Source organism: Oratosquilla oratoria, chromosome 24 (assembly GCF_046742065.1).
Source record: "Oratosquilla oratoria isolate Oo_2021 chromosome 24, ASM4674206v1, whole genome shotgun sequence".
In the NCBI taxonomy this organism is placed as follows: domain Eukaryota; kingdom Metazoa; phylum Arthropoda; class Malacostraca; order Stomatopoda; family Squillidae; genus Oratosquilla; species Oratosquilla oratoria.
The window spans coordinates 2749601-2777063 of record NC_134800.1 but is presented as its reverse complement, the minus strand read 5'-3'; the positions used below and the strand labels follow the sequence as shown (position 1 = coordinate 2777063).

Genomic DNA, 27463 nt, shown 5'->3' with positions numbered 1-27463 from the left:
GTTAACATGTCATCCTACCTTATTAACGCAACTAGAGAAATATGACGTCACATGCCAGAAGAGGATATTTCCACTAAACAGCGTCCCTAGCTAGCTAGATGCAAGACATATATTTTCGATTTGTAATGACAAGTCACACATAACCCTATCGTTTTAATTAACGTGTGTAGTTTTTTTAGCTTGTTATTAAATTCCCTAACCTACCCTAGAACAAAGATTAGGATTGACTGCCGGAATTTCATATACAAATTCGGCTGTATGAATGAGTGTTTAAATACCAGTTCCACCAATATCGCAAGTCAGTTGCCATCGTGCACCTTAGAGGAAAGGAAGTCTTGTGGAGGCTTGTACATCGTCCAGTGAATCGAACGCTGTGCATAAGGTATGACAACTTGACATACACGTACTGTAGAAGATGAATTGTGATAATTATTTATTCAACATTTATATTGAATGTGATTGATTTTAAGTTATACATCGCTTTATGTTTGTGATGTGGCAAGAAGGGAAATTGGTGATGTTTGATATTTGTTTTCAGTCTATATATATTAACAGTGTCAGTGTCCATTTTCCGCCGTGTAATGTGGTAGTCGTGTGAAGCATATCTTTAGTCCTCTTGAGAGAAAGCTTCAGAAATAATTATACCAAACCCACTGCCGCTCTCAGTCGCTTCTTACATGAGAACGTACTGGCAGCATTCTTATCCCCCCCGGTCACAGGAGATTGGGAAGACGAGTTGAGGTCCCGTGAATGGTGGAAATATTCAGGAAAATCAGTAGAAGCGTGCAGTGATAATTATACCATGAGAGAATTGCCCAATGTTCCTAAGCGACTATGTCATGACTAACGTACGTCACTAAATGCATGAGACAACTATGCTGTCAACACATATAAGAAAGCATTACTTAATTAAAATGGACATGTTTGGGTCCTTGAGTCTGTCCTAATGAACGCCAGATTTCCACTAAGAGCTTAGGCTTGCACAGTGAGTAGGCCATCTTTAATCTTACCTGACAGGGCCTAGCCAGTCGGCGTTCAGTGATGACTAGGAAGAGAAAGGCAGGAAGAAAAAATAAACGTTTCAATCACAACATAGCGACACCACAACTAAAACACGCCTTACTCCCTCCGCATGCTGTTTTATTTTCGTTATGGGGCCCAAATTGCATCCCTGCTTATGAGGTTTAAATCGAGAGAAATATTTCGCGCTCGAACAGCAGAATGTAAACAAACTCGACCAAAGTTTATGAGGTTCCGCTCGCAAAAACAAGTACTGTTCAAGAGTTCTGTCAACCGTGGAGTGTTCGTTGGTGCCTTGGTGGTACAGTACACCAGCTAGTGGTGAGGATTGGTAGGTGGGTAGGCCGTGTCAGTTTATTTCTACGTTTTCTTGTTCATGTTCAAAAGACATCAGTCTTTGTTAGTATAATGGCGAAGGGGAAGTATTGACAATCATATTTGCGAAGTTTTAAAGGATGTATGATGTATATATAACTTCTGTGATAATTTTAGCCTCGACTATGTGGAATCTGCAGAGGACTTTCAGGTCGTATGACGTGAGAAAATAAAAATTTGTCAACTCGAAATTTATACTGATAAGCAATGTATTTCATCTGCAAGTCATGCTTTCAACAAAGAAATCGTTAATGTCGGCTTTCTGCCTATTCTATTAAATGTTCCTTTGAGCAAAAGTTGACCAATATCAGTTTATTTATTACCATTTATTTTGAACGACGCTTCCTTCGGCAGGTTAAAACTGCTTGCCAGAATGAAAGTTGTTGACAGTGGCAATCAAAAGGTTAAATAAGTTAGTTTATATAAATTTGACCAATGTAGATTTCACTCTTTTTAAAGCATTATGATTATTGGTGATGACTGTCAGAATAAAAATAGTATATAAATTAACCATTGTACTCAAAGAACTAACACCCTGTACATAAGTCTACCTTTGTGTGAAGCATTTGGGGACTGGTAATGAATCCAGCTCTGGTTCATTAATGACAATCTTAATTAGACATGCAATTACCTACATTATGACAAAATTACAAGTTATTGAAACTGCATATATGGAAACTGAATTCCTTAGGCTACTATCAGTCAGTCAGTCCATTACCCCAGAGTCTCTTGAAGATAGCAACTCTCGAATAACTGGTAACCAGTACCAAAAGAAATGACCCCTGCAACACTGCTTTGAACAAAGGCAGTGCAGCACGATGTTTCCCCCCATAGCTGGGCCTAATGGCTAGAGCTGGTTTATCCCCTCCACTGTGCCCATATGACAATCCTCTTCCTCATCCAGTAAGGAGGCAGTGTGGTGGAGGCCAGGTCTTCATCCATAAGGCACTAAGATGCAAGAAACGACAAATGGGTTTTATGATGGGTGTGACCCCACACGCACATGCTTATAAGGGGGAAAAGGCATATTTGTATATGTGAGAGTTTGTGTATGTGTGTGTGTATATGAATATATTTGTACTCGTAACTCATTCTTTTTATTTCAGTTTGGAAGTCTTAATATCACAAAGCCATCATGTCGTCCGAACAGCCACCACTTTCTCACGAGGCTGCTGCTGCAGCCTGTTCAGAGCCAAACCCAGTAACACAGGTAAGAACACAATTCCCAGGTACTGTAGAACAAGGTTACATGAAAAAAATAGTACCATTTTAATTATATTGTTTGGCTTTAGCTATATGCTCACCTGCTTTGGTAGTTTTAATGTGAGGTATCAGCCTGAATGTAGGTATTATGCCTAACAGATTTGGTAAAATGTGTGAATCTTTAATTTTTGGGCCAATAGTTGGTTCCAGTGAAATCCAAAGGCAGGAAAGAAAACAAGCCATATAGCTTACATGTCACAATAAAAAACAAGGGGAATGCTTTTAATTCAGACAGCAGATTGATTGATTTGTGTATTTTTTTTCTTTATTTTCAGGACTTCATTTTCCAGCAAACTATGTTCCGCATCAAAGATCCCAAAGTTTCATTGGATTTTTACTCCAAAGTTCTTGGAATGAGGTTACTAAAGAAACTTGACTTCCCTGAAATGAAATTCTCTTTGTATTTTATGGGCTTTGAAAAGGCAGAGGATATCCCAAAAGATGAAAAGGAAAGGACAAGATGGTGCTTTTCATGCAAGGCCACACTTGAACTTACACAGTAAGAGTTCTATGTTCTTACCCATTTATTTCATTGTTCTGGGGTTCACAGAGAGAAGAGAAGACTACATGGCTTTATTAATCCATTAGCTTGTATCCTGTTTTCTCCCATGTGTGTTTAATTTAAGCCAATTTGGATAACTGCATTAGGGCCTTGTTTAATATTTACCAGAGTATATGTAATAGAAAAGTGTTCTGCAGTACATTCTCTTGCATTTAATGTATGCCTTGGTATTATATGTACCCATATCTTTACAGCAATTGGGGAACTGAGGCTGATCCAGAATTCAAAGGATACCATAATGGCAACTCTGATCCCCGTGGCTTTGGTAAGCTAAGAAGCAAGATTGCTTTAATATCTACCTTTGAATGACTAGTTTACCTCTGATTATATTTTGCTGAACAACACTTACACTTAGGAGTTGGGCTCGTAGAAAGAAAAAATTGTCTTTATTTCAGCAATTGTCTTGAAGTTTATTTATACAAATCTGATTATTTTCTTAGCATTTAGAATATTTTTTAGAATTCTTTGAAATTGTTTCGCCATAAAATAGGGTGCCCAACAATCAGAGATGGCTTTCACAAACTGATGCATTCATTTCGAAGATTATTGTACACCCACACAGTAAGAAGTGTGGCAGCTTTCTATATCTTTATTCATTCAGTGGTCCTGGTGTTATTTTGAGCAGCTAGAGATTAGCTATTCAGCATGATTATGATATTTTATCAAAACCTAGGAACTGAAACTGTCATGTGAATCAAATTTGTCCTCCCACAGGCCACATAGGAATAATGGTACCTGATGTTGACAAGGCCTGTGAATACTTTGAAACCTTCGATGTTAAATTTGTCAAGAAACCAAATGATGGTGAGTCATTTTTAAGTTCTATAGAACTTCATAAAGTTACCAATTCTTTTAGAATTGAGATTTTGCTACAACTTCATGGCTTACCTTGTGATTTTTATATTTATAAGTTTCTGGTTAATGATGGTTTTGTTGAACTGAGGGGCAGACTAAGGAGGAAATGGGGTGTGAATGGGATGCATGAAGGGTCATGCCTGTCCAGATCAGAAGTAATGCAGCTAGGCACAGCACCTCTACAGCAGTGTCTGATGCCAGAAGCTGATTTACCTCCCCACACCTCCCTTTCCACTTGCAAATAATTGGAGAGGACTGTGAGAAATTCCTATGGGTTGTATCAATTTATCATAAATTCACACCCATCATGCCCTCCCACTTCCGTGCTCAACAGATATTCCTCTTGTACCCAAGGTGCCCTTCATCCCATCTATTTCTTTCTCACTTTTCCCCTTCAGTTCATTCTGTTCACTTCAGAACTGGAGAACTTGAGGTTTGTTGGGGCATCAAGGGAACAGGACACTGTTCGACTGAGTCTGCCCCTCGTATATAAGCATTAGTCAAACAAAGTCTGCTGTCATTAAAACTTTTAATTTCTCTTTCTAGGAAAAATGAAGGGCTTGGCCTTTATCCAGGATCCTGATGGCTATTGGATAGAAATTCTCAATTGTGGAAACATGTCAAAAGATTTTTAAGACAAATGCCTAGAGTTTGTGCGGTTTATCCATGCATCTTAATTTCAATATGACAGCTATAATGGTTTTTCCATACATATTAATTTTGATTTGGGAGCTATGTTGTTGATTTTTCCATACATGTTAATTTCAATATGGCATTATGTTGAAAACCTTATTTTATGAATGAACTTAAGCTAATAAATTGGGCACATTTATGTAATTGGGATTTTCATTTTCCATTGTACAATTTCAATATTTAAAAAAAATGGAATGTTAAATACTAGTTCCATAATTGAAAGAGCTTAGGGAGACTAGTCATACTTGAAACTACATATTTGTTTTTTTTAACAACTTATGTGAGATTCTACTTATGTACATGTATGCTTGTAATTTAAGGAGCAATTGTAAACTCTGAGCTTTCTTTGATATTTTTCTCTGCCCTAGACAAAACCACATGAAATGTAGACTAGTATTTATGGACTTCAATGGGAATGCAAGTTTCTCTGCAATGAACACTTGACTAATTGGTGATGTAAGGAACGACAACTGTTGCAGTCCCCCTTTTTTTTTCTCCTTTCTTTTTTCCTCTTGCGCAGGAATATGATGGTGTTCTTATCCCATGGACACATATGCATGGGAAGAGTTAATGTTGTTGAATGGGGGAGATATTCAGGAATGGCAGTAGAATCAAGGGCTAGTAATACATTGGAGAGTGGCTCGGTATTCCTGAATGATTAGTTTTCAAATGTAAGATTAGTGTTACGGGTCCGTAGAGGTGCAAGAAGTCCCTAAAGTACTAAATGAATGAGATGACTATGCAATCAATAAATTAAATAAATTTAATTGGCCAGTTGACATACTTGAATCCTTGGATCTGCCTTAATGAACTCAGTTCTCAATTAAGAACAGACTTGCACAGAGGTGAGTGAGTGGTTCAGTGCAGTATGATAACCATGGTTCCCGCCATACTTGGAAAGAAGGTAGCACTCTACAGCATTATAATTGCTGCCTGCATTAAAAAGAAAAACAAGAAATCACAGAGACATGTCTGGTGCCAGTATACACTAGTAATAGGTGCGCGGACATGGTGGTAAGATAACTTCGGTCTGTACTGAGTGAGCGGGTTTGATAACTTTGCTCGCTCCTCACCTCTTACGTTTGGCACCGATATCTGCCCTCCATCCACTGCCTGTAAATGGCGGCGGGAATGGACAATTTGATGGTTTGCCCGCTGAAATTGCCCGTTGTCGAGCAAAGTCCTCGTTCCCGGCGGACAGTGCTCAACCATATGGACATGGCATAAGGGGGAAAAACCCTTGGTATATGTATGTATGTATGAGCAGATGAACCCTTTGAGTCAATGGCCATTCGACCACATTATGGGTCACTAACTCGTGTTTGTCATGTGTGGCATCCCTGCAGGGCCTGGAGACAGGAGTCCTGGAGGTTGAGTAATGTTAAAATGCTGTGGTTGCACTTGGGTTTCCTCCTGGGACACATCACGCCTCTTTGGTCCTCTAGGCCAAAGATGGGTAACCCCTCTTGGCTTGGAGAGGCAAATCTGTTTGGCTGCTTGACTTGAATCTTAGGCAAACCCTGTGTCAGGCAACTACCGCCTGAGCCAACACTGCACAGTCTGTGGCTGTGGTGTGGGGGGAGACACTAGGGACTAGAATTCAGCTGTGGTGTCAGAATGGCTGGGGACCTGGACCAATACAGGACTCAGAAACAGTGGGCTAGAGCTCTCATGAAAATGGAGAGGTGTGTTGGGGGAATCGCTGAGAATGTCATGGTTCATTTTAGTCCAACTGGCCTAAGGGCTACCTACTGAACCCTGGTGAAACTGCTCCAAGCCCTGAGGAGTACAGTCTGAACAGCTCATGGCAAGCTACTGTCAGGCATGGAAGGGTGTGGCCCCTTTGCTGAGTACTTTGAGCAGTTGCTAATGGGTTACCCTCTAAACACAGTTTCCCTTCCATGATGTTTGGCTGGTGGTTGCCGATCCATCGATAGACACATCTCTGCCCTATCTCATAGATGTCAAAGTGGCTGTAAGTTGAAGGGTGAAAATGCAGCTGGCATCTGCAACATCAGTGCAGAGTTGCAAAAAGCTGGAAGTGAAACCATGTTCTGCAGGTTGCAAGCAGTACTGTTTAGCAGTTCAGTACCATTCCTGTCTGGAAAAAGGTGTCTGATTGTCCCTAGCTGGAAAAGAAAAGGGGGCTGGAAATGCAACAACAACTACTGCAGTATTACGTTGCTCAGTGTGCCAGCCAAGGTGCTTGCCCATCTGTTGTTACACATCTGCTAAAGTTTCAGAGGCCTGAGCAGTCTGGGTTCACGCCAAGTAAGTCAACAACTGATCGGATCCTAGTGCTTTGTATTCATATGGAATGCCAAAGTGAGTTTCAACCGGCGTTTCTTGCAGCTTATAATGATCTCAAAAAAGAATTGACTCAGCAGAGATGATCTGTGGGATTGTTGCGATGATTATTGATCGAGTCTGGCTTATACTCTGGAACATTAAAGACATTGACAGACTGGAAAAAGTACAATGGTCTCAAACTGTCCGGAAATAGATTCAATTTGGAAGTGGGTAGAAACAACTTTGCCAACCGTGTAGTTAATGAATGGAATAAACTTCCTGCACAGGTAGTGCAATGTAGTTCAGTTCGAAGCTTTAAGAATCATTTAGATAAATACCTAAGTAAGATGCTGTAATGATTGTAATTTATCTTATATTATTTGTTTTTGTTTTGTTATCATTTGTCTGTCTGATTTTCATTTATTATTAGTTATATGTCAATTCATTATTATTTACTATTTACGTGTTTGTTTACTGTTTAACTATACCTATGCATTTATTCATGTATTTTATTTGTTATTTACATTATTATAGTTTTTATTTATTATTGTTATTAATATGATTTTTTTTCCGCATCCGACCTAGATATGGATCAAAAGGTCTCCTGTCGGCATGCTCCGCCTTTGTAAAGTATGGAGGAGGCATATCCAGCTTTTCTGTTAATTCAGGAGTGAGACAAGGGTGTGTACTTGGCCCAACATTTTTCAACACCTGCATTCAGTGGGTAATGGGCAGTGTTGTCAATGTAGTTGCAGAGCATCTATTGGTAGTATTAAAAGTCAGTGACCTTGTCTTTACTGATGATGCTGTCCTTCTTGTTGCAGCCCTCTTGTCAATGCACAGGGAAGTGAGACCTCTAGGGCTCCAAGTCTTCTGAACCAAGACCAAGGTCCTGTGGTTTGGAGGCTTACTGAATGACACAGTTTAATGTTTCCATGCACATGACAGGGACATTGAGGTCTTGGAAAGCTTCACATACCTTGGTAGTGTAATATATACAGTGGTGGGTCATGTCAGGAAGTGCTTTGAAGGAATGGCTTCGTCATGGGGTTATGGGAACAGTCAACCAGAATACATGGCATTGTTAACATTTATGCAGGAGGACTGAGGTCCAAATCTTCAGGTCACTTGTGCTTCCCGTCTTGCTGTGCTGTTGTGAGACCTGGACATTGGATGCTGAACAGAAGAAGATTCTCGATATCTTTGGTACCAAATGCCTCTGGAGAATCTGGAGAATCATGGAGTATCACTGGAATGACTTTGTATCATACCAAAGACTGTACTGTGAGGCTTAGTCTAGGCCAGTTACCTTCAGCATAACTCCTGAACGTCAACTCCGGCTCTATGGGCATGATGTGGCACGTTTCCCTGATGTTGATCCTACTCAGCGTTATCTCCACAAGAGACAACTCTCAATGGAGGAGATGAGGGGATCACCCACAGAATTTATGGTCGATGCAAGTAGATCGAACCTGTCGAGTAGTTTGCAATGGGAAGGGTTGATGTCTGCATGGGAGCTTGCTCGGAGAAACCGTGGGGACTGGCACCAGTGTTCACCTTGGTCTTTGGATCACGTGTTGGACTTGTGATCGACAGCTATTTCCCTCCCGGAAGAGAGCTCAGATGACCGATCTATGGGTAATGCTATAACCTTACACGCACACACACCCAACTCCCCGCCCACGAGGGTTGGAGTAACGACTCGAACCGCAGCGATACTGAAATAATTTCATCCCTGGGCAGGATTCGAACCCAGTACCGCCGGTACCGCCGTACTGTGAGCAAAGCCATGTACTCCGTGAGGTACGTTCCCAATTGATGATTATGACTGACCCATCGCGTTCCTGCCTGAAGCGGCCCATACACGATCAATTATATTGCGCAATTTCATTGTCAGTACTCTGAATTGACAATTAAATTGACCGTGTATGGGCGATATATCGCCCATACACGGTCAATTTAATTGTCAATTCAGAGTATTGACAATGAAATTGCGCAATATAATTGAACGTGTATGGGCCGCTTTAGGCTGCCTGAACACCAAACGAATTGAATCGATTCAATTCATGAAGAATCAACACGATTCATGAATCGTGTTGTTGATTCGCCACACTAGTTTCAATGTAACCGTTTATTACAGCAGGCGAATCGAGTCAATTCAAATCATGCCGATTCGCTTGCTGTAATAAACGGTTACATTGAAACTAGTGTGACGAATCAACGCGATTCATGAATCGTGTCGATTCGTCATGAATTGAACCGATTCGATTTGCTTGGTGCTGTAGTGGCGGTACTCCATCCGCCAACACCGATCGTGTCCAACCGTCTCCCATGCAGACCGAGCCGGGACCGATGACGTCACCAACGCGAGCGGAAGCGCGCGCACTCACCAGGGCTCGCAATAGGCCAATAGCCAAAGGGAAGGCGGCCAATCAGAGGACTAGTCTGAAACCGGGACCTGACTGTAAGGCGCCACCAGTAAAAGACGGCTTCTTGCCAATAGAGGGGAAAAAACGCTTATTGGTAATAACCCTCTTTTATACACTACTATGTTTTCATTTTCTTACATTCATCGCCTCCCACACACTCGGTGGCGCGGTTGATAGAGTACTGGAACACAGTACGGAGGTGCGGCAGTACCTGGTTCGAATCCTGCCCAGGGCTGAAATTATTTCGGTATCGCCGCGCTTCGGGTCGTTACTCCGACTCTCGTGGGCGGGAAGTTGTGTGTGTGTGTGCGTGTAAGGTCATAAGCATTACCCATAGATCGGTCATACAAGCTCTGAGCTCTATTCCAGGAGGGAAATAGCTGTCGATCACGAATCCAACACGTGATCCAAAGACCAAGGTGACTACACAGACCGATCCCGCAAGATCGGGTGGTTTGTCCTGGGTAGCACATACCCCCATAGAACAGCCTCTTCGGTCGCAACAGCAACACTTCGACTAGCTCCAAGACCTTCTCTCTCTCCAAACATCGGATCGAGGATCTACAAGCTCCAAGACCTTCTCTTTCCTAACATCGGATCAAGGACCTCCAGATCCAGATCTCAGGATCGCCATATTCTACACCCTTTTCAATGTACGCGGTCAAATCAACACTCAGTCCTTGCAACTCTTGAAGTGATGAAATAATTTTTTTTCAATCTTCATTGACAAAACTTACATTTTTGTTTTTAACATAAATCGAGTATTTATGTTGATAAATCTGAAAGTACACTGCCTGTACCGCGCGGTACACCATGTGACCGTTGTTGATGTATATCCTCCATTATGGCGTCTTGGACCTTTGGTACTGAGCGCTGCTCGTATGTCACATTCATATTTCAGCAGATTTATTTTCTTCGTCTTGATGTGAAACTTACATTTGCTTGAAATTTTTTTTTCTATCATAAAAATTACATACGTATAGAAAAATACATTTTGATTTAATTTCACATAAACATCTTCGCATTCCATAGGAATTTATCTCGTACTTCCGGCAGAACTACCACTTCTGGGGATTTTATCCACACATTGAAACTTTTTCTTGCGTAACGATTTGGGGATTTTGTATTTTTCCTGGGGGATATTCTGGTCGCATTTAGTGACTTAGTAGACATACATTGGCGCAAGCAGGGAATTGAGGAAAGTAACAGCTTGATGACCAATGAGACTAGTATTCAGTTCTGAAGAGGACTGAAAAAAAAAAAATCTTCAAACAGTAATTGGGTGTGTAGTGACGCAGCCACAGGCGGTCACACACTTCCCATAGTTGGCAAGAGGTGAATATGAGCTAGCCAATCAGGAGCCAGCAAATGGTTCTCGAGCGGCTAGCGACCTCTCTTGCCAACTACGCTGAGCCGCGAGCGACCCTTAAATAGGGCAGCGGCGGCCAGTCAGGGCAGAATAGTAATAGCCACGGCAGCAGCAGCAACAACATCTCGTCCAGTCTTGTAGCAGTCCCATCGAGCCTCGCCGTCATCAACACCACCGCCTCTGACGTTAGGCTCACCGTCCAGCTACGACTGATCAGATCCACTAACCAGTGGCTATTACTTGTGGTTTTACCAAAGAGATTAGAATAAGAGACCAAAGTGAATTTCATTTTCCCTGGCTTGTTCGAACCAAACCACTACAGGTGCATGACGTCACTACCATATGCAAATACTCCGATTGAAAGACTTTTGGGGACTGAAAGTAATTAAATTTGATGAACGAAACCCACTGAAAATGGAAAGCATTGTGGGACTAGTCCACGGAAAAATGGGCATATAGCTTCAATTGAGATAGTTACTGATAAACTAAGTGTACAAGATCATGGCTCCTCTGCAAAATGTCAGAATACAATACTAAAGGTCATGAAATCATTGCAGAAGCACTGAAATCAAAATAATGCTCATGGAGTGAAATAATGAGCAACGTATACAGTTTGTATGAGTTTTTTTCTTTAATTACTATCGTTAATAGATTTTTGCTTAATGTATTTTCATATTGTGTTGACCGAGGAAAAGTCAAACTGCAGTATCTCAAGATTTTCAGTTATTTGTTTTAGTTTACTCTGTTAACTTGTTAATAGAACATAGAACTTGATGAAAATCACTCTTGTCTAGCTGAACTGCCAAGGAATAATTTAATTATTTCGTTTTAGTATTTTATTAATAACATGATGGAAATTTATCAGAAAAAAAAAATAAAACTTTGTATTACTTCTTGTTTCCCGAGGGAAATCAGTAACGTCTTCAGTAGTTATTCTACAATATTATCTGAATTTCTCGACATCCAAGATTTTTCAAAAATTAATTAAATTATATATGTTTCTTATACTATAAGTACACCTACGTCCATATTTGTACACTAGGAATTTTTTTTCCAATCTAACGTTTCTTCAGAACGAGTCAAGCCTTTGAGAGAGCAATGACCGCTTAAGACCTACAATACTGCAGGCACAGTGGTGAAGACAAAAGTTTGCTGTAGGTTACATAGTTTCAACGTTTTTTTCTAATTCATATTCAAAAGATATCAACCGTTGTTAGTGTAAACGCAAAGGGGAGGTATTTATAATTATGCTTGCAAAGTTGTAAAGTTATGATATAAAGAAATTCTGTGATAACGCGAATCCTGTGACGTGATAATAGAATTTGTTGTCGGCTCGAAATTGATAACGAGAAACTATGCATTATATCGACAAAGAAACCCTCCGTAGTTCGTTTGATGTCCACTTTCAAATATTCCTTTAAGTTTTTTTGTTACCTTATGGAGATGTCAGCGACTTCGCTTCAGGTATAGGAACCAGCTTCTTGTGTGGGTGGAAGGGGGCGTGTGTGGGAGTCGTCTTCAATTTGTTACAAATATCAGTTTACTTGTTAGTTTATTGCAATTTGTTTAGTCATAACTTCCCCTCTGTTCATTATTCAATGCTTGGAAACAGCCAGACTGAAACAAGTTGAGTGGTAACCAAAAGGTTCATATTTCTTAACGGACTAATTTAGGTTTCACCTCGCGTAACGAATTCTTGGTGGCACTGAATTAATGCACTGTGCATATATATATATATATATATATATATATATATATATATATATATATGTATATATATATATATATATATATATATATATATATGGAGCTCTACCGACTGAATTAACGGAGATATAAGAGTCGATCGAGCTCTGGGCTATCATGAAGCAAAGCCTCGGAATTAACCTAATTGATATTAGCCGTCAATGGTGATTTTCTTCAGATATACATATATACATAGATTCCCCGACTGTCACTACGGCGGTCCGGGTTCGAATCCTGCCCACGGCTGAAACAAATTTCAGTATCGCTGCGCTTCGAGTTGTTACTTCAACTCTCGTGGGCGGGGAGTTGGGTGTGTGCGTGCGTGTAGGTCATAGCATTACCCATTCATCGGTCACACGACCTCTGAGCTCTCGTCCGGAGGGAAAATAGTTGTCGATCACGAGTCCAACCCGATCCAAAGACCAATGTGAATCACACACACACACATATATATATATATTGTGGTTGATAAATGTAAATCTGTTCACTAGGTCCCATTCAGTGTTGTGTATATATACACATATACAGTATATACATATGTATACATGCACAAAGATATATATCATATAATATTCATGACTTTCTTTTGATTTATTTCAGCTTGGAAATCTTTAAAAACACAAAGCCATCATGTCGTCAGAACAGCCCCCACTTTCTCATGAGGATGCTGCTGCAGCCTGTTCAGAGCCAAACCCAGTAACACAGGCAAGAACGCAATTCCCAGTTACTGTACAACAAAACTTCAATTTTTTTTCAGTGAACCAAATATCATTTCATGTTAATATTGAATAGTGTTGGCAAACTACAGGTATACATATATAGTTCCACGATGCAAGATAAAAGGGGGCAACTGTGATAGGGAACTGGTGATAATTGTAGTAGGTACAATATACAGGAGGGTGTTAATTGAAAGGATTAGGAGAGGAGCAGTGTGGGTTTAGTAGAGGAAGTTGGGGCACAGATCAGGTATTTGCAGTAAGATATGTGTAAGAAGTCTTAGGCAAAGGGTTTAGGCTTTCATGGACTTGGAGAAGGTATATGACAGGGTTGTAAGATAGGCATTGCGGCAGATGCCTTAGAGGTATGAAGTAGAGGAAAGTCTGTTATGGTCATTTTTTTTTTTTTCTTTTTTACAGTAGAGCTTATGTGAAGACCTGCAAAGGAGAATAAATGGTTGAAGGTGAAGACAATGAGCACCTTGTTTAACAGTGCCTGCTTTCATTCTGTCCAGACAACATTTCCTTGAATGAGTGTTTCTGGGTATGTTGTGGGTCTCCTGTTAGAAAAATCTGGAGCCAACAGACTGAGTGCTTTGTGCACAGAAACCTATACAACTTTCTATGTTTTGAAATTGTTCAAAATACACATTTGTCAAGAAACTATACATTCTTGTCATGGGCGAATTTGGTGAGTTGTGTCTATGCATGTTACAGTATATCAGACATATACATACAGTGTACCAGAAGGCCCTTCCTCACAATACATCCGCCAGATTTGGCAAAATCTGTAAACCATTAATTTTTGGACATTTGTTGGTTCTGCCGAGGTCCAAACACAGGAAACAAAACAACCAGTATAGGTTACACTTCATGATGAAAAATAGGGGGAATATTTTTAATTCAGACACTGGATTGTCTGACTTGTATGTGTATTTTTTATTTTCAGGACTTCATTTTCCAGCAAACGATGTTCCGTATCAAAGATCCCAAAGTTTCTCTGGATTTTTACTCCAAAGTTCTTGGAATGAGGTTACTAAAGAAACTTGACTTCCCTGAAATGAAATTCTCTGTGTATTTTATGGGTTTTGAAAAGGCAGAAGATATCCCAAAAGATGAGAAAGAGAGGACAAGATGGTGCTTTTCATGCAAGGCCACACTTCAACTTACACAGTAAGAGTTCTATGTTCTTACCCATTTATTTCATTGTTTCAGGATTTATGGGGAGAAGACTACAGAACCTTGTTAATCCATTCAGGTGTATTGTATTTTCTGTTTTCGAGTCGTGTTTGAAACCATATAAAATAATGTGCATCAGGTTCCATTTTTGTATTAACCAGATTGTTTGCAATAGACAGTTGTTCTGCAATATGTTTCCTCACGTTCCATTTTGCAGCAATTGGGGAACAGAGACTGATCCAGAATTCAAAGGATACCATAATGGCAACTCCGATCCCCGTGGCTTTGGTAAATGGAAAATAATATTTTTGTTTGGGACTCTTTCATATCTACCCTTGAGGAAGGGGTTTGCCTGCAGTCGGCTTTTCCTGAGGGAAACCTACTCTGAAGAGTTGAGCACTGTCTCAAGTTTGCATTTAGAGTTTAGACTATTTTTACAAATGTTTTGGCTTATTTCACAAAAAAAAAAAAAAAAAAAAAAAAATGTGGCCAGCAATTAGATAGCTTCACAAATGTTGATGGATTAATTTAAAGATTATTCTTTGCACACATACTGCAAACATGGCTGCTCTGCATTTCCTTATTCATTCAGGCAACATTGAGATACTGCAGCTGGTTTTTAGCTGCTACAGAATGGCTGGCCGGTATTGTTTTGACATTTTAAATGAATCCTGTGTCTTGTGGCCCCGCCTCTGATCTAGGGCGGTGGGCAAGATGCAGGGATGACCCATCATCCAGGAGGTGCCAAGATATGAGGGAGGGAGAAGGGTGGAGGGGAGTGGAACATGTTGGGGATGGAATGGGTGGGAGTGGTTTTTATGCATTTGTTTTTTGGCTACTTCCCTTGTGAGGGGGGAAAAGGCCTTTGGTATATGTATGTAAATGAACCCTAGGAACTGAAATTCAATGTCATATGAATCAAAATTGTTCTCCCACAGGCCACATAGGACTATCTGTACCTGATGTGTACAAAGCCTGCGAGTACTTTGAAACCTTGAATGTTAAGTTTGTCAAGAAACCAAATGAGGGTGAGTAATTTTTATGAGTACCATGGGTTTTCGTAAAGTTTCTGTTGTATCCCCGTGGCTGACCATACAATGTTTATATTTCTTAGTTTACAGCTAATGCTAGATGATTTTGTTGAACCAAGGGGGCAGACTTATGAGAAAACTGGGTGCTAATGACATGCCATCATTATGAATGAAAGAGCATCCCTCTCCAGGTCAGAAGTAATGCAGCAAGACACAACACCTCCACATCATGGTTTACCTCCACCTCCTCAGTTGCATGACAACCCTTCATGAGTAATTTGAAAAGACAAGGAAAAATCCCTTTTGGACATCACTTTATCATCGATTCACACCTATCTCTTAGTCTGTCCCTTCCATTCAACTCAACTGACATTTCTCATTTACCCAAGGCCCCATCCATCCATTCAACTCAAATAACATTTCCCAATTACCCAAAGCCCCATCCATCCATTTCATTCTTACTTTTCCCCTCAAACGTACTATATTCACCTCTACCTTCCACACTATATTTGCTAATCTTTCTTCACTCATTCTTTCCAAATCCCCAAACTTCAGATTTGTGACAGAACTGGACAGCTTTATATTACCTGGGACATCAAATGAATAATGACACTATGTTCTACTGGGTCTGCCCCTCATATATTTTATAAACATTATTGGAAACAAAATCTTGGTGACAGTGAAACTTTCTTTCCAGGTGAGATGGAAGGAATTGCATTTATCCAGGATCCTGATGGTTACTGGATAGAAATTGTCAATGCCGACCACTTGGCAAGAGTTCTTTAATATAGGACGGACCAAAAATTTGTGTACATACATATACCAAGGCTTTTTCCCCCTTACTAGGGAGGTAGCCAAAAAGGAAAAGGCATAAAATCATTCCCACCCATTCCATCCCCAAAAACACTCCACACCCCTCCTCCCTCCCTCCCATCTTAGAACCTCCTAGATGACGGGTAGTTTTCCTTTTCATTGTCTTCAGTATGGCATCTATGTAGGTTTTTCCATACATCTTAATTCTAATATGGTATATAAGTTCAAAACAGTATTTCATAAATTACTGTGGGCTAATAAATTAGGCACATTTATGTAATTGGGCTTTTAATTTTCCATTGTACAATTTCAATATTTCTAAAAATGGAATGCTAAGATACTGTAGTTCCATAATTGAAAGAGAACTTAAGGAGACTAGTTACACTTTGAAACTACAATACATTCTTTGGTTTCGTAACGACTTAATGTGGGAATCTACATTAAGTACACGTATGCTTGTAATTAAGGAACAATTGTGAACTCTGACCCATCTCGGATATTTTTCTCTGCCCTAGATATAAGCACATAAAATGTAGATGACAGTAGCATTATAAGGGGGAAAGTGGCATTTACAGACTTCAATCAGAACATTCTGTGCTAAATTTTTCAAATATGAATTTTATCACTTGACTAACTGGTGATGTACAAAACTATAATTGTTGCATTTTGTACACCCTGATACTAGGGCAACTGAGTACTAACAAATTTCTTTGATAAACTGGACATTAACAAAAAACTTTATTGTATTTTTTGAGAGACAGGAACAAGCAGTCCTCAAGATGAAGTTAGCATAACTGATAAATACATTGAAAAGCTTGACTGGCCTCCAGAAACTTACAATGAATCTTGGAAATGAACGGAGATGAGGCAATAAATACTTAAAACATATAAAGTACAAATACTCCTGGAACAAAACTAAATCATTAAAGCCAGATTTAATGACCAATTCAGATAAGATCTTTGAACACCAACATCTAACATTAAACTTTAGGTTTGAGACCTGTGATATATATTACCATTGTGACCTGATGTTTAATAATAACATGGAAGACAACTGAATATGTAAAGAATAGTGGTTCTTACCGTGAAGGTGGGAGCAGCTAGTAATTACTAGGAGCATAAGTGTGTGTGTGTGTGTGTGTGTGTGTTTTAATGGGTGACTCATTTATTCTCTACAGTGCAATTTTATCATAAAGTTTGAGGCCCTAATAAACTGCCGCTGACAAAATATTTCATCCAATTACTTTCGTATTTGAGTGATGTGGGGGAGGAGAGGTAAAGTTAAGAACCACTGTTATAGACCAGAGATTACTAATAATAATAACTGTTACCTAGTTTCACTGACTGGAAACTCGCAGATCCACAGTAGTTACCCACAGTCCTTGGGACCTCCCATACAAGTCCCTTGAAGCAGCACCTCCAAATGGAAACAAAGGTGCTGACAGCTTCTGAAGATGGACAAGAGGGAGATGATTCTCTCTGACGTCCACCTTGCAGGACCATCACTTGCAAATACCTATCATTCACCTTTGGACATGAACACTTGTTCGTGTTTAATACAAAGGTACTCAAATGTAAGTCTATCTATCTATATATCAAGGGTCTTTTTACCTCTTAGCAGGGAAGTACCCAAGTCAAGAGGCATATACCAGCTCCCACCCATTTGATTCCTGTCCACCACCCTTTCCTTCCTCTCATCTTAGCTTTTTTTTTAACCAAAAGTTGTGCATACAATTTATACATTATTCCTGAATAAACTTAATCCTGAGCCACAAAATTAGCTGGTAACTAAGAGATTTCCCATGAGAAATCAATGACTAATGTTGTGGTTTTTCCAACACAAAACCACACAAGTACATACAAGTACTCGTATAAAGAAATACACTAATATAACTTTATAAGCCAGCATTTACATGTCTACAGATATTCTTTATAGAGTATGCTTGCCCCTTGGTTCATAACAGCTCCTTCCTGTATTGATCCAGGTCTGTTTATTAACCCATGCAATCCATCAATCAATTGGTCACCTCTGGTCTCCATGTGATACTTGAAAACTTTCTTCTGCAGCCACAATTGCATTGCTTTTCTAACCAAATCTTTGTGCAAGCTCTTGTAAATGTTTGTGCTCCAAGTTATTGCATTGATACAAATATATATATATGACATTATCTTGTTGCCTGAACCAGTGGGTATATAATGCTTCCTATTTCTCAACCGCGTCGGAGGTAACATCCCAAAATTAAATACATGATCATTAAACAGAATAAATGTGGTGAGTGTGACATCATAGCAAATAAGCAGAGCATTGACTCTTGTGCTTCTCTGATGTCATTTGAACTGATTAAATTTACCTGGTATTAGCTTACATGGGACCAGTGATGGCTACCTGCAAGATGAATATTTGTGAGAAAATCATCTCCTGCTGCCCCTTTCAAAACCCATTCACACTCTCACTCCATCTGGAGGTGCAGCCCTGAGAGGATGACGCTCGGTGCCATAATTTTGAACAATTTCTCCAGCCCTGGCATATGCTCTCTGCTATTAGGAATTAGAATGTTACTTTATTAGATATGATTATGAAAATTACCATTAAATTTGGTGGATAAGCCAGTAAGCAATATAGACATACTTAGAAAGCCAGTTAAAAATTGAATTTGTAAGGATAGAAAGTGCTTTCCACTACTGGCAAAAGTCTTTTCAAGTACGGCCGTTGGTCTCTGGACTGATTCCAAGGACTGTTACCAGCCACTGTGGGTTAGCTGGTTTTCGACCCCGTGAAACTCACGGCAACAACTGATGGACTGACTGTTAATGCATTGTAAATTGCAACTTTTTGGATCTCAACATAAGAGCAAGTGAACACCAGCTCCGTCATTACTGGATGACCCAGAATGTGTTACGTAAACTAAAGGGCCAACCATCCTTTAAATTTCTGGTGCAATACTTTCTCATGGTTTACACTGAAACTTCGAGTATTGATTTCTTCTTCAAATAGAGGTGGAGAGAGAGCTGGCAGATAGGGTTTGTAAAAGACTACTGGGATGGTTTGTGCATAAAGAAATAACAAGTGAAGAAAGACTGGCAAAAAGAGTATGGAAGACAGAGGTGGATAGAATGAACATGAAGGGATCCTTGGGTCAAGTAGGAATGGGGAAGGACAAAAGATAAATACGAGTAGAAAGTGGTTGATAATGTCCAAAGGGATTTCTTCTTGTCTGTTCTGTAAATTCTTGAGTAGATTGTGGGGGGAACACCATGTAATGAAGCAGTGGGAGTAAACCAGCTTTGGCTGTTGGATCCTGCTGTGGAGGTTTGTCTTGTTGCATTCCTTCTGACCTGAGCAGTTAGCAGAGGATGGGGATGACTCTCCCTCCTTCTATCTTTGCTCCTTGTGGATGGAAGGTTTTCCCTTGGCCACTGCTCAGGTCAGAGGCAATGCAGCAGTATATATCCATTACTGAGGGTCAATATCATGCTGAAGATGAGTCAAAAAGAGTGGCAAATGAAAGGGGATCAGGAAAGAAGAAGGAACCAATGTTGGTCACACCACTCATTCCTATCTCAAATCTTTACGCGTTGGTTACTCAATATTTCAAAAACTTTGATAACAACCTATCTTGAAAGGAAATGTGCCCTTGAGTACTGTCCCTGCGACTAAGTAGTCGCTGTTACATAGCTTCAACCTATTCTTAAAAGAATAATTTCTTTGAATTTTAAAGTCTTGTTTACCATAAACATACTTAAGGCCTTAGAGTAGAGTAAAATCACCAAGTGCTATTTTGGTAGTTAGAGAAAGTACTTGCTGTAGTTATACATATCAATCAGAGCTAACATGAGAAAGTATTTATTAAGTCATTACCATTATTACCTAAAACGTATGCAAGCTTTGCTTCAGGCTAGTTCTAAAATAGATGGAGATCAATTAACAAGGAAAATATAGTAGATGTTTTATATGAAATATTTTGTTAAACTTACACAGGCTCAAACTTTAACATGAAGTACACAATTGATTATTCAACAGCCAAGACAACAGTGATAGACATTTGAAGGTGTAATCGTTCAAAAATTACTTACATCTGAGGTAACAACTAGTCTGCAACTGTAACTTTTTTCAAAGTTTCACTTAACGAATTCCAGTCATGTACAGGGACTGGACTATGTGAAGTTTCAGACGTTATAGTTTTTCCCAGGATGTCTGAATAACATGGAAGTTCTTTCCCCTGGGTTTTGTTCAAAGTTTCACTTTGCGCTTCATGTTTCTTACTACTTTGTCTATCTTTCCTGAAAACAAACCTATCAGGGCAACTAAATTTCATGTCTATGTGTCTACTGCCATCACTTTGAGTGTTTATGTAAGTGCTTTCAGGGGTGTACGGTGGGGGTGGGCGAGTACATCTAGACAGAGAAGGAGACAAAGAATGCAAAGAACCTGTTGAGGACCAGACACGAATTCCAGAATCAGTATCATTTTCAACTTGAATGTCAGGGCTATACCTCGGTGGGTCGCAAGCTTTACCCGCATCTTTTGCTACTGGGGCAACAGAATTCAATTCCTCTAACGGGATTTCCACAAAAGCTACGTTATCTACACCATCTTGGTTGGGAGAGGGCTCACCCGTTTGCTCTCCACTACCACACTGACTCTCCTCCAATAAAAGTATCGGAGCTCTCGGCCGAGGAACATCGTGGGGATGTAAATTGACCTGCCCTATTTCTGTCGGAAGCAAAGCGGGTCTCATTGGTCTCGTAAACATCGCTCTTGGTTTAGCCTCGAAACTTAAATACACTTTACTGTGATTCTTATAACGTCTTCTAAGTAATAACATTCCGAGAATCATCACAGCCAAAAGTAAGGCACTGAAAACACTGATCACAGTCACCCCAAGGGGAAAATTCACTGTATCTGCACCGGTGCTACTTTCAATGTTTGAAATCCCAGAGGTGTGCACATCAAGCGGTTTTTTAACAGCATTCTTTGTGTAAGTTCCATTTTGAATGTCAAAAATGTAAGATCTGTTAGAGTGGCTGCTTACACCAATACCACTTGAAACAGCACTCGCATTAATAAATGACCGTGAAACACTTTCTTTAGTTGTGACATTAATTTCAGCTACAGGAACACCTGTTATTTTTCCATGGATAACACTTAGAATTTCAGTAGTTTCATGCCCATAAACAGGTGTTCCAGTAGATTCCTCGGTTGCGTCAGCCAGGTCCTCAACTTCTGTTGTTCCGTCATCAACAAAACTTTCTGTCGTAGTGATATAATCTTCAGTTGACTCTGTGTGTAGTTCCATCTGTTTTTCACCAACCTGACCGCTAATATGCACGTTAGCTTCCATTATGTTACAACTGCAATTTGATTTTAGGCTCCTCGAAATGGGATCAGATGTACCGTTACTAGTGTTGCAGTTGCAGTACAAGCCAGTGGACATGTGCTCTAGGGAGAGCTCCACAAGATTATCTCTTGATATTGTCGTTGTTACTGTTGCACTTCGAGTGGTTGTGGAATAATGAGTCGCCTGAAAATTTGTTGCTTTTGATATTAGGCTTGGGTCAAAGCTCCCACTGCTGTCTATGTCCAACGTACTAGGGAAGGTTGTTATACGACTGTCACCTACATCAAATAATGCATCTGTCGATGACGTTATTCCACTGCCACTAAAAATCCTGTTGGGACGAATATGAACTCTCGCTTCCTTGGAACTCAAACCTTCTCCGTACTCGAAACGAATTTTTTGCGAGTATAACGTGGGACTCAAAAGAACAGTGCCAGAATCCATGACACCCGACACTGCATCGTAACTTGCGTCTAATACCGTTGTTATATCGTCTAACACAGGAAGACCAGTAGTAAACGAGTCTAGATCATAATCAAGCAGTCTGTCTGTTACATATTCATCACTTGTCGTGGTCGAATACTCAAAATCATTACCCATATCTACATTCGGAGTAGTCGTTTCAACCATTTCAACTGTATATTCATCAGGACTTATAGTGGTAGAATACTCAAAATCATCATCTACATCTACACTGGGAGTTGTAGATTCAATCGCGTCAACAACATATTCATCAGGATTTGTAGTGGTAGAATAATCAAAATCATCATCCACATCTACATTTGTAGTTTCAATGACATCATCAACAGTGTTAACATCCTCGGTGAAAACCTCACTGTGAACACCTTCATACTCTGCTCCACTTTCTTTACTTGAGCTAAAAAATTCAGTTACGGTTTCAGTTACGGGAAGCTCTGTCACGTTTTCTGTATCATCCACTGGAGTCATTGTTGACGTGAGTGACACCACACCAGGATGAGGAACCCCATCTGTAACAAATCCTTCTCTAATTAACTGACCATCCTCCTCAAACCTGTGCTGAGCATCATTTCCTTGGGATTCTTCATGAGTATCCACACTGAAGACTGTAGGAGTGACTGAAACAGGAGATGGTGACAGAAACTCATTGGTGTACTCTTCTCCAATTAATTCAGTACTTTCTTCCACCTTGTCCGGCAAGTCCTTTCCTTGGGTCTTCAAGCTGACAGGTTCCTCATGAACATCCATCCTGGCAAAAGGTAGTTCACCACCATCTCCCTGGTTAGGATGAACTGTGGCCAACGTCTCATTGAAAGGAGGGTCCATTTTCCCTGAAATTAAATAGGACATAGAAAATATTCCATAATCATTTAAGGGAAGGGCCAACAATGGGATGGATGAACAGGGTACTGGATGTAAAAATAATAACAAAGAAGAGGAGGAAAAGGCAAGTGATAAGTGTCAATGGAAAGCAGTTGTAAATAAATGAGGAAATAATGTAAACCAAAGGGATTTATTTTCATCTATTCTGTAAATTACCCACACGGATGAGGAAGTTGGAACTGCCATATAATGAGGTAGTGGGGGTATACCATTTTCAGCTGTTGGGGTCCTGCTGCTGTGAAGGTGGTGTCTCGTTACATTACCTTTGAATTGAGCAAGTATATCAGGGAACAGGGATGACCCTCCATTCAGGAGGATCTAAGATGGGTGTGAGAACAAATGGGTGTGGAATGTGTATATGTTGGCACTGACTAGAACAATCATCTTAAAAAGAGAGAGACGGCCCTTTGTAATAAATATGTACCTTACTATTTATCACTATTATCAATCTTATTTTCATTTTTTCTATATCTTAAAAAATCTAGTTATGAACCAAATCATCTTTAGCCAGACTACTATTCCAAAATATTTCACTACACAGGATCAAATAACCAAAGAAATGTGCTTCCTCCATGGTAATCAGTACTTACATGTAATACACATGTGAAGGAGAGAGGTTACTGAAATGTTCTTTGGCACAGTATGAAAAATAACTAGATGATCCTTTAAGTTCTTCAATATGGTGATGCTTTACAGAAAGCTAATAGCCTCACTAATGACAGATTATTACAATAAAAGAGTATTCATAATATTTGAGGTTAAAAAAAAAAAAAATTGACTAAACTCAATAATCATTTTTACACTGATAAAAAAAAAATATAAAACTTATTTCTAAAAACAAGTAACTTGCAGAGAAATTCAGTTATATGGCCCATACACACTGTGAGATACTCTTGGTAACCCAAGACTTCACAAATGTCAAGTTTGAAACAGGCACTGTTGATAAATGTAAACAAGGGCTCATATTGAGACATCACACTATACCTAACCTTAGTCACATTTATTCCTCCTAATGCTTGACATACACACTTGACACAGTAACTAAACCTTATAGCATTGGTGTCACTTGGATTCTATGTAAATTTTAAGCATTTTGTAGTTTCTCACAAGTTTTCACAATAAATCATTCTGAAAACCCATCAATATTTGGCAATACTTTCAACCTAACACAATGTTTCATTGCAAACAGAAAGAGCCAAACTGTCTTTTGACATACATACATGTGAAATTATCTTTTCTCCTTATACGGGGAGAACCAAATGAAAACATCCATCTACCCTCTATCTATCCAAAACGGACTCATTACCCCTCCCGCTTTAGCACATCATGGATGAACTGCAGACATACCTGTCCACTGCCATACTGTGGGGTGGGAGGTTTGACCACTGGCTACACTATACACACCCTACATGTTGTCTGAGGGCTTTTCCCCCTGGCAAGGCGATATGCCTTCTCTGTGGGGGACGGGAGGGGAGGGGAGAGGGGGGTTTGCAAACCCACCTACCTGCTAGGTAATACACAACTTATTGGAGGTATTTTGGATACTTTACCCCCCTTTCTCCCCAAACTAGGTAACACATATCACATGATAGGTTAGTTAACCTTAGGTCAGATTAGGTCAGGTTTGGTATGGTCAGCGTAGGGAGGGAAAAAAAAAAAAAAAAAATCTTATTCATTTCTTGCTGATTTGAATAGTTATGTTGTCCATTTCTACAATCACCCATTTTGCCTATTTCCCTCACCCATTATCCTGATTTCTCAATGGGGTGTCCCCAGAGTAATTTCCAATGGAAATGAATATCAGATTTATTCAAATTTAAGTAAAATGAGGAGACATATGTTCTCAATACAAAATCACATGTGTGGACACTTCTGAATTTTTACCCAACTATTCATAACTGTTTAGCTACTGAGAAACCTAAACCTGTACTCTCACAAGCGGCACAGACAGAGATACATCATTATTTGTCTGGAAGATTTTAGAAAACGGGGTCCCAAATGTCAACATCACAGATAAGATACACCAAAGAAGAGGAAAGCTATGTTATGTCAGGACCACCACTGCAACATCTCAAAAAAATTAGGACTTTGACACAGCACATTTTCACCTACAATGGAACACAACTCTTCAACTGCATCCTGCAAACAACACAACATACACCCTATAAAGGATTTGTGGGAAATCCCAGTTTCGGCTGTGGCATTCCTTGGGGAGACGGGACAGACAGTCTACGGAACAACAACAACAACAACAACTGCATCCTGGCAAAACTCGGGAACCTGAGTGATGTGTTACCCAAAACTGTCAAACACCACTTGCATGCGTGGTTGGCCAAGATTCCAGACCAATTTCAAAAGCCTACTACACTGGACCATGGCTGGCCTCAATGGAAATCCATCTCTACTATGTCAATAACTGATTGAATGAACTTTAAGGTATTCAAGATCAGGTACTTCCTCAAACCTCTCAAATCCAGCCTACCACTGCCATAATTATTTAAGAATCTCGCCATATTTTTACCTGTATTACTAACTTGGTAATTATCAATTACAGCTAAAACAAATAAATATTGCAATTTAATTCAATTATTTTATAACTTTTCTTGGTTAAGTCTTATAGACCGAGGAAATTATGGGGATAACCTATTGTACCTTATTTGTTTTACCCCAACCTATCAACATCCAAAATGTATATGATAATTGATAGTATTCTATATAATGTTTGTCAACATTAAAAGAATTCATAGCTTTGAAAGCGTCATATTAATAATTATCACTAAGCCAACTCCTATTCAATCTCAATTCTATCAAGCTAGGGATTCAAATAACATTATGAATTAGACAGTACAATAGTAAAACAAAAAAATATTACATTGTAGTTTTATAACAAAACAAAACAAAAAACAATATCCCTTCAAACTACACTGCAAAGTTGTGTAAATTTGACATATCAAAATAAAAATTAGTCAAATTGTAAGTTTATACATTTCTAGTACTAATTCATATTTATATATAAAATTATACAAACCAAGTTATTATATCACAAACCCAGCTTTCATAATGAATAAATATATTTCCAATTATCAAAACAAGTTACCCCTACATGACCATGTCATATCATATATTTACATTCTACGATTATTCTAATTGAAGATAATTAAGATTGTATGTCAAAGTTGTCTTATGAATCATACAAAATTTGAATCTATATCTTATGAACATATCTGGCGAGTTCGTTTAAGTCTGATAAACATACTAATTCTACTTCATCCCAAACCACAACACAACCAAATAAAGATGCTGGGGTTGTATGGTCAAGTCTATCATCTGTCATTAAACTATGTTCAGCAAACAATCTCACCTAACAGTTTTTGACGTAGTTCATACTTCATTTAACATAACATAGGAGAAATACTCACCATATATCAGAATTTGTCAGGCTATAATGCCTCTACGACATCTTCGTCCAGTTACCATTTGAAACTCGGTTGTTGTTATACAGTTCAGCGTCTTGAGTCAGCTGCAAAAGCGAACGACGCCGATCCACAGGAGTAAAGCACCTGCCTTTTCAGAGGGCAGCAACGGTCACTTTGTTCCAACACTCTAACAGAGCTCTGGCTTGTATCCCGATTTGTTATAGAACTGGTGTAAAAGAATAAATAGCTAAACACGTTTATTTTACTTAGACTAAAATATTATCTTGTGAAAAAATAGCAAAGTAAAATAGGCTGTCAGATACAGACTGCAAATATAAATAAATTGAAGACAGTACTGTAGCATTCGTACACCTGATTCTGTTGGCGGAAATGAGTGAAGAAAGGTGGAAGACAGGCTCCTTTCCCATGGATCAAACAAAACGGTTGGAAACGAGACGAGAGGCCCCAGGAAATGTTAGGGTTGTCATTTAAATCCTCGCACTGGAGTTAATATTGTAAAGAATATTTGTATGGATATGTTTTTGCATGTGTGAACCTGCGTATAATGATCATAGAGTCCTTACAGTGAACTATGGTATATATAATTTGCATGCATTTAAGAATGATTCTCTCTCTCTCTCTCTCTCTCTCTCTCTCTCTCACACACACACACACACACACACAATTTAAAAACAGTCTAGATAAAACGATATCTGAAGACGGAACACTACGAGCATAGCTCCCCTTCCCGTAAAATACAACTAGGTAAATTCACACACACACACATGAGCTCTCTTTAAGGAGGGAAATAACTGTCGATCACAAGTTCAACTCGTGATCCAAGACCATAGTGAATCTCTCTCTCTCTCTCTCTCTCTCTCTCTCTCTCTCTCTCTCTCTCTCTCTCTCTCTCTCTCTCTCTCTCTCTCTCTCTCTCTCTCTCTCTCGCTCACACACATACACACATCATTACCCATAGATCGGTCATACGAGCTCTGAACTCTCA

The 27463-nt window shown here is 39.4% G+C and overlaps 3 protein-coding genes across 11 annotated transcripts; 2 read left to right on the top strand and 1 right to left on the bottom strand.

Moving 5' to 3' along the window:
• Nucleotides 1–241: 241 nt before the first annotated feature.
• On the top strand, nt 242–4912 carry LOC143038378 (lactoylglutathione lyase-like). 3 transcript variants are annotated; one of them, XM_076207459.1, is made up of 6 exons: nt 242–382; nt 2502–2605; nt 2934–3157; nt 3415–3485; nt 3935–4024; nt 4622–4912. In XM_076207459.1, exons 2-6 carry the CDS (start codon nt 2531–2533, stop codon nt 4708–4710), a joined length of 549 nt encoding a protein of 182 aa, XP_076063574.1. In that variant the 5' UTR covers nt 242–382; nt 2502–2530; the 3' UTR covers nt 4711–4912. The 3 variants fall into 3 exon arrangements, with proteins under 3 accessions (XP_076063574.1, XP_076063572.1, XP_076063575.1); XM_076207457.1 differs by lacking the exon at nt 242–382 and adding an exon at nt 1207–1355; XM_076207460.1 differs by lacking the exon at nt 242–382 and adding an exon at nt 1316–1351.
• Nucleotides 4913–10990: 6078 nt separating this feature from the next.
• On the top strand, nt 10991–16482 carry LOC143038377 (uncharacterized). Of its 7 annotated transcripts, XM_076207456.1 has the most exons (7): nt 12069–12090; nt 13202–13306; nt 13738–13781; nt 14267–14490; nt 14714–14784; nt 15435–15524; nt 16225–16482. In XM_076207456.1, exons 4-7 carry the CDS (start codon nt 14288–14290, stop codon nt 16311–16313), a joined length of 453 nt encoding a protein of 150 aa, XP_076063571.1. In that variant the 5' UTR covers nt 12069–12090; nt 13202–13306; nt 13738–13781; nt 14267–14287; the 3' UTR covers nt 16314–16482. The 7 variants fall into 7 exon arrangements, with proteins under 7 accessions (XP_076063569.1, XP_076063567.1, XP_076063566.1 ...); XM_076207454.1 differs by lacking the exons at nt 12069–12090; nt 13738–13781 and adding an exon at nt 10991–11466; XM_076207452.1 differs by lacking the exons at nt 12069–12090; nt 13738–13781 and adding an exon at nt 10991–11470.
• A 3938-nt stretch (nt 16483–20420) lies between these two features.
• Nucleotides 20421–26595, bottom strand: LOC143038376 (uncharacterized). Its single transcript, XM_076207449.1, has 2 exons — nt 26461–26595; nt 20421–22989 (listed from the first exon to the last, which is right to left on the bottom strand). The coding sequence occupies exon 2, from the start codon at nt 22982–22984 to the stop codon at nt 20429–20431; it is 2556 nt and encodes an 851-aa protein (XP_076063564.1). The 5' UTR covers nt 22985–22989; nt 26461–26595; the 3' UTR covers nt 20421–20428.
• Between the last annotated feature and the right edge of the window lie 868 nt (nt 26596–27463).